The sequence below is a fragment of the Triturus cristatus genome, chromosome 1_1 (assembly GCF_964204655.1).
Source record: "Triturus cristatus chromosome 1_1, aTriCri1.1, whole genome shotgun sequence".
In the NCBI taxonomy this organism is placed as follows: Eukaryota; Metazoa; Chordata; class Amphibia; order Caudata; family Salamandridae; genus Triturus; species Triturus cristatus.
Window position 1 is genome coordinate 146371969 of NC_140579.1, and position 13182 is coordinate 146385150.

General features: G+C 47.2%; 1 protein-coding gene across 5 annotated transcripts in view; it reads left to right on the top strand.

The window, feature by feature from the left end:
- Positions 1 to 13182, top strand: part of SYNGAP1 (synaptic Ras GTPase activating protein 1) — a 1959930-nt gene that overhangs the window by 289569 nt on the left and 1657179 nt on the right. For all 5 annotated transcript variants that reach the window (XM_085623761.1, XM_085623749.1, XM_085623769.1 and 2 more), the window contains exon 3: positions 1563 to 1668. In XM_085623761.1, coding sequence (XP_085479887.1) covers positions 1563 to 1668 — 106 coding nt within the window. The remainder of the gene's footprint in view (positions 1 to 1562; positions 1669 to 13182) is intronic.

Here is a 13182-nt window from a genome sequence, read left to right on the forward strand (position 1 = left end):
CTGAACTCCATAAGGATCCCCGGGGTACAGTTCCACACATCAATCAATCAATCAATCAATCAATTAGTGATCTTATAAAGCACGACTACTCACCTGTGAGGGTCTCAAGGCACTGAGTGGGGGGTGGTGGGTCTGCGGTTCAGTCGAAGAGCCAGGCCTTGAGGTCTTTCCTGAATTTGGCAGTGATGTTGATTGTCTGAGGTGCAGAGGCAGGGAGTTCCAAGCAATGGGAGTGAGGTAGGAGAAATATCTTCCTCCAGCTGTGGTCTTACGATTTGTGGGATTGTGGCCTGGGCCAGTTGGGCGGAGCTGAGATGTCATGTAGGAGTGTAAAAGGAGAGGCATGGTTGAGGTAAGCAGGTCCAATGTTGTGGAGGGCTTTGTAGGCATGGGTGAGAAATTTGAAGGTGATTCGTTTGTTACCAGGTAGCCAGTGAGGCCTCTCATGTGGCCAGTGATGAGGTTGCGGCATGGGATGTTGAGGATGAGTCTGGCGGAGGGATTCTGGACGGTCTGCAATTTTTTAGGGGAGTTTCTGGGTGGTGCCAGCATAGAGTACATTGCCATTATCGAGTCTGCTGCTGAGGAGCGCATGAGTGACTGTTTTCATGGACTCGGTGGGGATCCACTTGAAGATCTTATGAAGGAGGCGAAGAGTGTGGAAGTAGATGGATGAAACAGCATTGATTTGGCGGTTAATTGAGAGTGAAGAGTCCAGGATGATGACGCGGTTTTGTGCGGGGGAGATTCTGAGCGCTGCAGGCCACCAAGAGTCGTCCCAGGTGGAGCAGCCCAGGATGAGGACTTCGGTCTTGTCTAAGGCAGCTGTCCTTCATCCACGTGGCGACTGCCTTTATCCCGTTCTGGAAGTTGCTCTGGGGGGCTGTTTCATGCATGGCCTCCTCTGCTCCACACTCTACAGGAGGCCCTGAGGTGCTGTTCCAAACAAGGTACCTTCCCTGCCCAGACTCCTGCTCAGGGCCCTCTGCTCCTTGACTGTACGAGGGGCCCCAGAGTTCTATTCCACACATGGACCCTTCTGCTCTCTCACTCCACAAGGGGCTCCGGGGTAGTGTTCTACCCTGGGCCCCACTCTGGCTTCACAATGGTCCCTGGACCACATTCCACACATGGGCCATTCTGTGCCCTAACTCCACAAGCCCTTGGAGAGGTGATGCTCAGGTACCCTGCCCCTTACTTAGCCCCTAAACATTCTCACCCAGCTTTTCCTACATCTTAAGAACCACCTCTTACGTACATAACATGTGTATTTGTGAAGCGTACATTCACCCAGAAGGGTATGTTGGTGCTGAATAATAGATGTTTATTGTTACCCAAATCAATGGTACTCATTTTATTGACCATAGAAGGATGAAAGGCTGAGTGGTTCCCGTAATCTGAACCTGTAATCATGTGGTCAAACATAAGCATCTACAGTGGATGCATTAGTCCACATAGCCACCAGACCCGGCTCTTTCTCGAACCATAGCTTAGTCTTTCAGAGGGATTTGGGGGTTCTTCCCACTTCTGCTCCATTGACACCTGCACCTCTTGTCTTTCAGGTTCACCCGTTGCTGCTAAACCGAGAGAGGAGAAGCGACTCCAGGGCCAAACTCCTGCGCCGCACCGTAAGCGTCCCTGTGGAGGGGCGGCAGTACCCGGAGCACGGTACGTGCATTGTTTGTGGGGGGAGAGGGGTCAGTATAAGGGACCAGTAACACAGTACGTGTAGTGGCTGGGGGCTGAGGTGCTTGTGCAGTGGTCAAAGTGCATTAAAAATGTGTGGGAACTGCGATACTGCATGCAATGGGGGTGGAGTCAGTGTGCGTTGGGGCAGGTGTGGCTAAAAACAAAATATTCTGTAAGTTGTTTTGGTCTTTCACTGTCAGGTACATACGTATAAAATACCACACAGTTGAAATGAAAAATACATTTTAAAAAGATGTTACTCATTGGGAAATGCACTACAATACATTATGAAACCTTGCATTGCAGGGGTCTGTGTGTAACTGGTGAGCCACAGAATTACATCTTGGTTAGTACAGTCACAAAGATAGACTGCTAACAAATGTGCAAAAAGGTTTAAGATAAAATGGTGATCCCAAAATATAGATTTTAGTAATACCCAGCCTATACATAATCGTCAGGGGTAGTAAGCGACATATAAATACAATTACAATTAAAGCACGCACTACACAGCTCAGTTGTCAACTCTTTGCACTACCCCTCAAAGCCAATAAATCTTTGTCATCGCAAAGCTTGGAGTGATTCGCTCAATTAAAATCAGTACTGGCTCCCAAGCATCCTTTACATTTGCATATTACACTTTACATTTGCACTCATTTGCATTTATTTCAGGCAGGCACCCTGGCAGGAAGGCTTATTTAGCTGCCTGCACCTAGCTCAGTTTCACAGCACAGAAGTCTCAATGAGTATCACTTCAGCTGAAGCATTTATATTATCAAAATAAACCGTCCCAGGCTGGTTGCCTTTTTACACAAACTAAAGGAACGGTTTTTCATAAATTAAAAAAGTATAGGTACGGCGTGCCCCTCTGATCCCACCCACTTTGACCATTGTTGTGTGGTGGCGGCTATTAAAGGGATGAGGAACAGTACGTGCAGTTGTTGGGGGGCAGGGGTGCTCGTGGGAGTCTGTGGAAAGACCCAGGAGAACAGTGCGTGATCTTGTATTACTGTGGAGTGGGGGCCTTGGAAGGGGCAAGGGGTCCATGCAGGGGACCTTCTGTGGTGTGGTGTGGGGTGCGGATAGTGGGAGGTACAAGATGGGTACAGGGGAACTTGTGCGTAGAGGTAGGCGAGGCAGCAATTTCATATGGAGAGTCGAGCCAGGGGTGTGTCTTGGCTGTAAGATCCAAGCCACGGGTTGAACCATCAGAGCCTTGCTGGGCTTGCCCACCTCCAGAGGTGGGTGGTGGGGGAACGGTAGTACCGGGAGCACAGTACGTGCAGGGGGTGTGGAATGGACCTGGTTGTACGCTGTACAGGGGTGGCAGCACTTGGAGTGTTTTATGTGCTCCAGGAGCTAGCGTAGCAATGGGCTGGAGTCTGAAGTACCTGAAGACCATTACATGGAGTGGTGTCCAAGTGTAATTATTGAGGGGAGGCTGTGGGACCCCTCTGTGCAGCTCGAGACCACCTCTGAGCCATGCAGCAGACAGACACTATGTAAAGCACAGTGACCACATAACACTCAGCTATATCACAACACGCAGCTGACTCGCAGGTACCAGGGAACATGCAGACACCAAGTAACACGCATCTATCAGGCAACACGAAACCACCAGGTAACACGCAGCTACGAGGCAACATGCAGCCACCAGGTAACACACAGCTACGAGGCAAAATGCAGCCACCAGGTAACACACAGCTATCAGGCAACACACAGCCACTTGGTAACACACAGCTATCAGGCAACACGCAGCCACCAGGTAACACACAGCTATCAGGCAACACGCAGCTACAAGGTAAGAACAATTGTTACTTACCTGTAAACAGGTGGTTCTCCAGTATTGGTGTCTTTCATAGATTCACATGCTTGAATATTCCCCGTCGTCGGAGTGGGAGTCCCACGGTAAATAAAATAGCAATATATATAGTCATAATATACCTAAATAATACCATAAATAGAGCTATGTAGGTGTAAAAACACCCAGAATGTACCTATATGAAATCTCCATAGGGATACATGGAGAGAGAAAAAAGACATTTCCAGTCTATCTCTGTCATTATCTTGGTCCAAACTACAGCCAATCAGGCGTCAGCACCTCTCCAGAACCTTCTCCTCAGAGTTCCTGACCTCAGATTTTCGTAGCACCAAAGTGTATGCATAGTTTATGAGGAGGAAAAAGCCTCTGAAGGGAGGAGGGAGGGTCGCATGTGAATCTATGAAAGACACCAATACTGGAGAACCACCTGTTTACAGGTAAGTAACAATTGTTCTTCTCCAGTATTGGGGTGTCTTTCATAGATTCACATGCTTGAATATGAATAGAAAGCAGTAACCATATTATTGTTTCCATAATAACATCAACATGAGATCGCAATGATCATAACCTTCTTATAAGAACATCACATATATATATATATTCAGTGAAAAAACCATAGGTTTCACACATGTTATAGTTAGCTGGACATTTTACTGATAAAAAACCAATGAAATTCCCCCGTTATAGTTAGTGCAGGCAACTATAACTCATGCGACCGCTATCCTCTGCTGATGACATATGTGTCTTTATGAAAAAAAAATATTTGTAATATATGTATAGCTAAAAATGTATGGAAGAAGACATGGGTAAATAAGAGTCTAAATACAGTATTAGCATCAGCAGAGGATTGCGGTCGCGTGAGTTATAGTTGCCTGCACTAACTATAACGGGGGAATTTCATTGGTTTTTTATCAGTAAAATGTCCAGCTAACTATAACATGTGTGAAACCTATGGTTTTTTCACTGAATTTGCAAGGTTTTTTAAATGCTAATTCCTAACTATAACGTGTGTGAAACCTATGGTTTTTTCAGTGAATTTGTACGGTTTTTTAAATGCTAAGTTACTTTACGCCATTCGTGGCGTGCGCGCCCACATAACGCAGTTCGTTCCGTGCGCGCACGGTGCGCTTCGCGCACTGTGCGCGCACAGCGAGCACGCGGTGCGCTTCGCGCACCGTGCGCCCACTTTACGCAGTTAGTGCCGTGCACGCACGGTGGGCACGCGGTGCGCTACGTGCACCGCGTGCCCACGTTACGCTAGATGGGCCATGTACGCACGATGCGCTTTGCGCACCGTGCGCACATGGAGGACATATGATGCGCTTCGTTGTGAAAGGTAATATTTTAATTTTTCACAAGTGCCATATGCCATGCACAAACGGTGCACTTCGGGCACCATTTGCACATGGGGTGGGGAGAGTATGGATATTTTTATTTTTTTAAATAATTTTTACCATACGCGTACGGTAATGGTAATCGGCGAAATTATCGAAAAAATTAAAATTCCGTTTTTGGCCTTGGGGGATCTTTGGGGACTCCCTCAACATGGCTAGGTGCTTAGGAGCTGTCTAAACAGCCCCTTTACATGTTTTTGGCCTTTGTCTTTTAACCCCCTCTCAGAGTGCGAGAGAGAAAATGGCGGCCGCCACTTCCTGGTTTCGACCGATTCGAATGTTTACTAAGATCTAACAGCCAATCAGATTCGCGCTCGCGCACGGCACCGTACGCGTACGGTAAGCTTACTGTAAGCGCACCGTAAGCGCACCGTAACCTGCCACAGATATATATATTGATTTAAATGCTATTTTCTCAGGAACTACTGAACAGATTTACACCAGACCTACAAAAGGCACTTCCTTGACCTAAGGACTACCTCTCTGCCAAATTTCAGGTAACTCTGTTCAGCCGTTCGGGCTGTAGCTGTGTCTAAAGGTCCTATGGAAAAATGCATGGGAAAAACGCGTTTTGGGACCCCCCTTTTTTCTCAGCCCCCGCTTGACGAATCCCCCCGAGACTTTCAGGGTAGGAGCGGAGTGTAGCGCCCCACCTATTTTGAAAATTTCGCGAGGATTCGTCGACCGGCGCCAAAGTTATTCCAAATAGAATGTTGCGGTTTTCCTATGGAAACAGGGTCCTAACTATAACTACCTACTGGCGACCGTCAGGCGAAACGCGTCCAGCAGCTGACAAATAAAATTAATTTGCAGCACAAGACACGGCGTCGTCAATCCTTTTTAAGGGAATTCGTGGAAATATATATATATATATATATATATATATATATATATATATATATATATAGATACCTATATCTGTTGACATACAGCATGTATCTAAATGCAATGAATAATATTGAACAGTAAATGGAAACAATATGGAGGCGGTAGGAAGAGGCTCACCTTATTTAAAAAGATTGCGCAGCACTGCCTGTCCCACTGCAGCATCCTCCTCGCTTAAAGCCGCCAAGCAGTAGTGCTTAGTAAACGTGTGTCTGGTCGACCACGTAGCTGCTCTGCAGATGTGTTGCAAAGGTACTCCAGCAAATAAGGCGGTAGATGATGATACTGCCCTAGTGGAGTGTGCTCTCACTGAAGACTGCAGTGGTTTGTTTGCCTTTTGATGGCAGAAGACCATCGCCGTCGAAATCCAGCGTGCAATCGTCGGTTTAGTAACCTGACGTCCTTTATGACAGCGTCCATACGCTATAAAAAGCTGATCGGATTTTCGAAACAAAGCTGTCCTGCTGATGTAGAACTTCAAACATCGTTTCACATCCAAAGAATGCAACCTTTGCTCCGCAGGTGTCTGAGGATTAGCGAAGAAAGTTTTTAATATGACTGGCTCGTTAATATGAAAATCAGATGGCACCTTGGGTAGGAATGATGGATTGGTACGCAACACTACAGCATCCGGTTTGAACTGCAGGAAAGGAGGTTTGATGGTAAAAGCATGGATGTCACTGACACGACGTGAAGACGTTAGTGCCAGAAGTAGGGCCACTTTCCAAGTTAGATGTTTTAAGTCGGCCTTGTGAATGGGCTCGAACGGTGGTCTCATCAATTGTGCTAACACAACGTTAAGATGCCACAATTTAGGAGGACGCCGAATTGGCGGAAATTTTCGGAATAAGCCTTTAAAGAATTGGCGGATTATTCTTGAGGAACAAAGGGAATTTGAGCCATCCTGTCGGAAACGGGAAATCGCTGCTAGGAAAACCCGTAAAGTTGCATGGGATAGTCCGGAACTAGCCAAGTGCAAGAAGAAAGGTAGTAATTGGTGTGCCGTGGAATGTATTGGGTGGATTCCGTTAGAAGCATACCAGTGGCAGAATCTTTTCCATTTCAACTTGTACGTCTTGACTGTAGAGGGTGCTCTTGCCTGGGCCAAAATGTCCCTACAATCCTGCGGGATGTCTAGATGGGCGAACTCATGGTGTTCAGGTTCCATGCCGATAAACTCAGTGAGGAAGGATTCGGATGACAAATTCTCCCTTCGCTCATCGTGAGCAGATCTGTCCGAGACTGCAGGAGGATTGGTTGGCATTGGGATAGCAGGAGCAGTTCTGAGAACCATGCCTGTCGGGGCCAACGTGGGGCTATTAGAATCAGGTGGCAAGGTTGTCTCTTCATCTTCCAAAGGACCCGAGGTATGAGGGGAATTGGAGGAAAAGCGTACGCAAATAGATTGCACCAGTTCATCAAAAGGGCATTTCCCTGTGACCCTTTGTGGGGATGCCAGCTTGCATAATCTCGGCATTTTCGGTTCTCCGGCGTAGCAAAGAGTTCCAGCCGTGGACGACCCCATTGTTGGAATATCCTCTCTAGAGTTGGTTGGTGTAATTCCCATTCGTGGGTCGATGAGGAGGACCTGCTCAGGGAATCCGCTAGGACATTGGATATTCCTGGTAGATGAACTGCTGTAATCATGATGCGATGACTGAGAGACCAGTCCCAAATTGATTGAGCTAACCTGGACAGACTCGGGGATTTCGTTCCGCCCTGTTTGTTCACATAGTGCATACAGGTTGTGTTGTCTGTCTGTATTAGCACTGATTCTCCTTGGATTAAGGGTAGAAATGATTTTAGAGCCAGAAAAATCGCCATAAGCTCCAACCTGTTGATGTGCCAAGTTCTTTGATGTGTTGACCATCTTCCTTTTACAGAAAGATCTTCCAAATGAGCGCCCCATCTCTCTAATGAGGCGTCTGTCGTGATTGTCCAGTCCGGTGTCACCGACAGAAATGAAGTGCCTTCTGCTAAGTTGGCTAGTATTGTCCACCTTTCGAGTGCTGACCTCATTTGATCTGTGACACATACCATGTCGTTGAAAGATCCCGACACTTGACGCCATTGAGCATCCAGTGCTTCCTGGATAGGACGTGTCCTTAGCCTGCAGTGAGGAATCAAGGCAATGGACGATGATGCCATCCCCAGAAATGATTTCAACAGTCTTACAGAAACTGACTTTTTTGACCTGATCAAAGTCACCAGCCGTAGTATCTTTTGTAGACGCTCCTGGGATAGAAACGCTTTTGCTGATACCGTTTCCAGAGTGGCTCCCAGAAAGTCCTTTTGTTGCGAAGGATGAAGCTGGGATTTCGCTGCATTTATGGAGAGACCTAATGAGCGAAACATCTCCTGGCATAGAAGCGTGTGTTGTCGCAGGCGAGCACTTGACTGTGATTTTAGTAGACAATCGTCTAGGTATGGAAATATTTGCACACCTTGGAGTCGCAGAAACGCTATCACTGGAGCTAGTACCTTTGTAAACACTCGAAGGGCCGAGCGCAGACCAAACGGTAACACTTTGAATTGGAAATCGTGTTGACCCACTCGAAAACGCAGGAACTTCCGATGACGTTGTAATATAGGGATATGAAAATAGGCATCCTGGAGATCTATCGTTGCCATGAAATCTTCCTGCGAGAGTAAACGCAAGATTTCTACTAGCGTCATCATACGAAAGGATTGGCTCTTTATATATTTGTTGAGCGCCCTCAGATCGAGGATGGGCCTCCATTCTCCGTTCTTCTTTGTGATAAGAAAGAACCGGGAATAAAATCCTTTCCCCCTTTGAGATATTGGTACCAACTCTATAGCTCCTTTTTGACTTAGAAGACGAACTTGATGTAAAAGTTCCTTGAAGTGAGCTGGTGGTGGTCCGGTGGGTGGTGTGGACGGAGGGAATTTCGTGAACTCTAAAGCGTGCCCCTTTTTCACAATGTCCAAAACCCAACGGTCCTTTGTAATTGAGGACCATTGGGAAAAGAACAGAGAGATTCGACCTCCAACTTTGCTTGTCTGGTAAGAGTCATTGTCTTTTTGACGCGTTTCCTCTGTATGAGGATTTCCCTCTATACGACTTGGAGGCCTGGTGTCGTGATGATTGTTGGTGCTGGCTATATGAATATAGCCAGCACTTGATTATTGGGTCTATATTGATTATTTCCCCTTCGAAAATTTGAGGAGGTGCCGCGTCCGCGTGCACCACGAAAATTTTGTCTTTGAAAATGTAAATTTCCGAGAGATTTAGCCGTCTCAGTATCCTTCTTTATGGACTGGAGCGCTTCATCGACGTGATTTCCAAATAACGCCTCCCCGTCATAAGCCATGTTTAAAATCATGGACTGCACCTCCTGGCGAAAAGATGTCGATCGTAACCACCCCTGCCTGCGCAGAACAGCCGCTCCAGCAAGCTGACGGAAACCCGTGCATGCGATGTCCACTGCACAATCAATCATTTCAGCCGACGTAGCTTCTCCCTCTTGGAGCAACTTCATTGCTTCGCCCTTAGATGGCTCCGGCAGTTCTTGAACCAAAGTCGAAATGTCAGCCCACACTTGTCGGTCATAACGACCCAAAATGGCCAAGGCATTAGCCGCTCTAACCACAGTAGAGGCCATTGAAGAAAACTTACGCCCTATGGCATCCATTCTACGTCCGTCACGATCCGGTGGTGCGGTGACAGTAGATGCAGGATTTTTCGCCCTACGTTGCGCTGCCTGCATAATGACGGACTCAGGTCGTGACTGACCTGTGAGGCATGCTGGGGTTCCTAGTGGCGCCTTATACTTCTTTTCTAATCGAGGCACCTGTGCTGGCAAGGTATTAGGTGTTTTCATCAACTTCTTGCCTTCTTCCCAAATGAAATCCATAATGGGAATAGTATGCGTTTGTTTAAAAGGTTGACTCTTGAAATCATAAAGGAAACAATCTTCCTCTCTGCGCTCCGTTGTCAGCCTAAAATGTTGTGCCGCCCTTTCCATTAGTTGGTGAAAAGTCGCTATGTCCACTGGAGGTGAGTCACCAGATACCACTTGAGAGGGGGATGGTGTTTGTGCTTGGTACTCGTCCCACTCCGCCATATCATCATCATCATTATCAACATCACCATCATCATCTGGGATTTCACCTTCTTCTCTTTCCTGAGGGACCTCCTCCACGAACTCTTGATGAGGTAAAAACCTCGTTGAAGGCTGTCTTGGTGGTGCTGACGGCATCAGGGGTGAAGGATTTCCAATCGGCACTGGAGTTATATTTGTCGGAACCACAGGCGTTGACGGAACCCCAGGATGTTGCGGCGACAGAGGAAAACGTTGGTTATAATCGTCCAACATGCGTTGGAGATTAGCTATGAGTGACAATGGCAGAGTCGCCGTTGAATGTTTCGCAGGAACCTGCTGCCTGTAAACTGGATCTTCATCCTCACTACTGTCATCCTGGCATTTAATTATTAAGTCGGATGGGCTTTGCGCCGTACCAAAAGAGTCAGGTAAACCTTCCTCGGACTCCTGTTCAGAATCTGTCGCAAATAATGGTGACGGAAGCTGCGACTCCTCTACAGGAATAATCTCGTCTTGCCTATCTAGGCCAGTACTAGGTGGCAATGGCATCAAGGGGACCACAGCGAAAGATGAAACCGGCGCTGAAGTCGCGGGAGGCAGCTGCTCTCTCAATGACCTTTGAGCAGATGATAATCTGTTCACCTTTATCCTTACTGATGAAATTGCCGTCGACGGCTGCATGGTATTCACCGAGGACGTTTTCGGAGAGGGCCTCGTCGACGGAGCTACAGTCGGTGGAACGGTGGTCGACGGAACTATCGTCGACGAAATTTGCGTCGACAAACCCATCGTCGACGGAGCCGTCGTCGACGTCGCCGACGAAGCCGTCGTCGACGGAGCTGTCGTCGTCGAAGCCGTCGTCGACAAAGCTGTCGTCGGAATCTTCTTCTTCTTCGTCGACGGAATAGCCGTCGACGAGTTCGACGACGAAGTCGATCTCACACCCTTCGTCGACGACGAAGTCTTCGTCGACGGAACCTTTTCTTTCCTCGTCGACGACGATGTAATGGGTAATATAGAAGTAACCGACCTTGTGGTACTGATGGTTACCGTCGACGAGGCTAACGTCGATGGGACAATCGTCGACGAAGACGCTGCTGATGTTGTCGTCAGAGTCACCGTCGACGAGCCGGTCACTGACAATTTCGTTGGAAGCATCGTCGACGAGGCTGCCAGTATTTTTCCAGAAAACTTGGAAGTAGACGCCTCAATAGCCTGAGAACTAGGTCTCGAAGGTGACAAAACAGTAGGTGAAACAGCAGATGTGGCAGATGTAAGAGCCAAAGACAGTTTATTTTTCTTCAGGAAAGGAGATGGCAACTCCTGCGCACTACTGCGCTTTGAGGCTGTCTGGGAATGGCCAGAAATAAGGCTTTCCATATCAGAAACTGGATCCTCCTTATCTTTAAGTCTCTGTAGCCACAATAAGAGACGGCCTTCCCTGTCCTTCAAAGTTTTTGTAGAAAAGGTTCTACAAAATTTACATTTTGCCACCTCATGATCCGGGTACAAACAGTAAATGCACTTACTGTGTGGGTCCTCAGAGAATAAACGCAGTTTTCCACACGAAGAACAAGGTCTAAACAGAGATCTCTTACTTGAAGACATTCTGACAGACAAAAACTGAGCAGAGCTCAGGGAGACTCCCTGTCACACGACGTGCGGTAGAAAATCTGAGGTCAGAAACTCTGAGGAGAAGGTTCTGGAGAGGTGCTGACGCCTGATTGGCTGTAGTTTGGACCAAGATAATGACAGAGATAGACTGCAAATGTCTTTTTTCTCTCTCCATGTATCCCTATGGAGATTTCATATAGGTACATTCTTGGTGTTTTTACACCTACATAGCTCTATTTATGGTATTATTTAGGTATATTATGACTATATATATTGCTATTTTATTTACCGTGGGACTCCCACTCCGACGACGGGGAATATTCAAGCATGTGAATCTATGAAAGACACCCCAATACTGGAGAACACACAGCTATCAGGCAACACGCAGCCACTTGGTAACACACAGCTATCAGGCAACACGCAGCCACCAGGTAACACGCATCTATCAGGCTACACGCAACCACCAGGTAGCAGGCAGCTACAAGGCAACATGCAGCCACCAGGTAGCACGCAGCTATCAGGCAACACGCAGCCACTAGGTAACACAGAGTGATCAGGCAACACACAACCACTTGGTAACATGCACCTATCAGGCAACACACAGCCATCAGGTAACATGCAGCTACCAGGCAACATGCAGCCACCACGTAACATGCGGCTAACAGTTAACGCAGCCATCAGGTAACACGCAACCACCAGGCAACGCACAACCCCCAGGCTGCACGCAGCTACCAGGTATCATGCGGCTAACAGTTAGATGCAGCCACCAGGCACAAACGTGTGATACTGCCTATGTATTGAAAGATTGCTTTATACAATATATGCCATGCTGAAGACTGGTGATTAGATTCCAGACTAGCCAAAACAATATTGTCAATGTTTTTTCTTGTTTGTCAGTTAGTGTCACACATGTTATTTCTAATTAGCTACATACACAACTCTGCCTTTTCATTACCAGAGCTAGCCTGAGACTATAACATGCACACCTGGTGAAGGAGCACGTTGTGGTAGTCAGTTGTCATGTTTTTGTTCACACAGATTTTATGCCCTCTAGTTCAACAATTTAAGAGGAAATCTGGGAGTGTAGCCAGATACAGTCTGCTAAATCCCATATATCTGAAATGTTTTAACTTTTAGCACATTTAGGCCAGCAAAGGGATTGGTTGATTAAAACAAACAATAAATAATCAATGTGTCAAGAATAGGACCGCCATGCATTTATCTAAAGAGTGAAGCAGTTGTTTAAAACATGGGGCCTCATTTACAATATTGTGCCGAAGGGCAGCGCCGCAGGCCTCCTGCAGTGCCACCCTACGGCAAAAGAATAGGGCAGGAATGTGCTGTATCTATCAGATACGTGCATTCCTGTCCTCTTTCCCTGCGCTGGCATTCAGTGGGCTGCTCTGCGCCAACGCAGTCCCCCTTGCACCATGGTGCAAGGGTATCTGCGTTTTAGGGGTGATTGTTTTTGAGCAGGAAGGAACACCTTCCTGCACAAAAACAATCAATGGAGGTGGTTCCCTCTTTCAATGTGTGCTGCTGAATGCTGCACATATGGAAAGAGGAAAAAACTAGGAGAAATAGTGTTATTTCTCCTCATTGCGCCTCCCCTACGCCTCGCCTAGGGAGGTGTAGGCTTTGATGCATTCCCTTGTTGTAAAACAATCAATCAATCAGGTGCTTTTGAAGCGCACTACTCACTCGTTTGGGTCTCAAG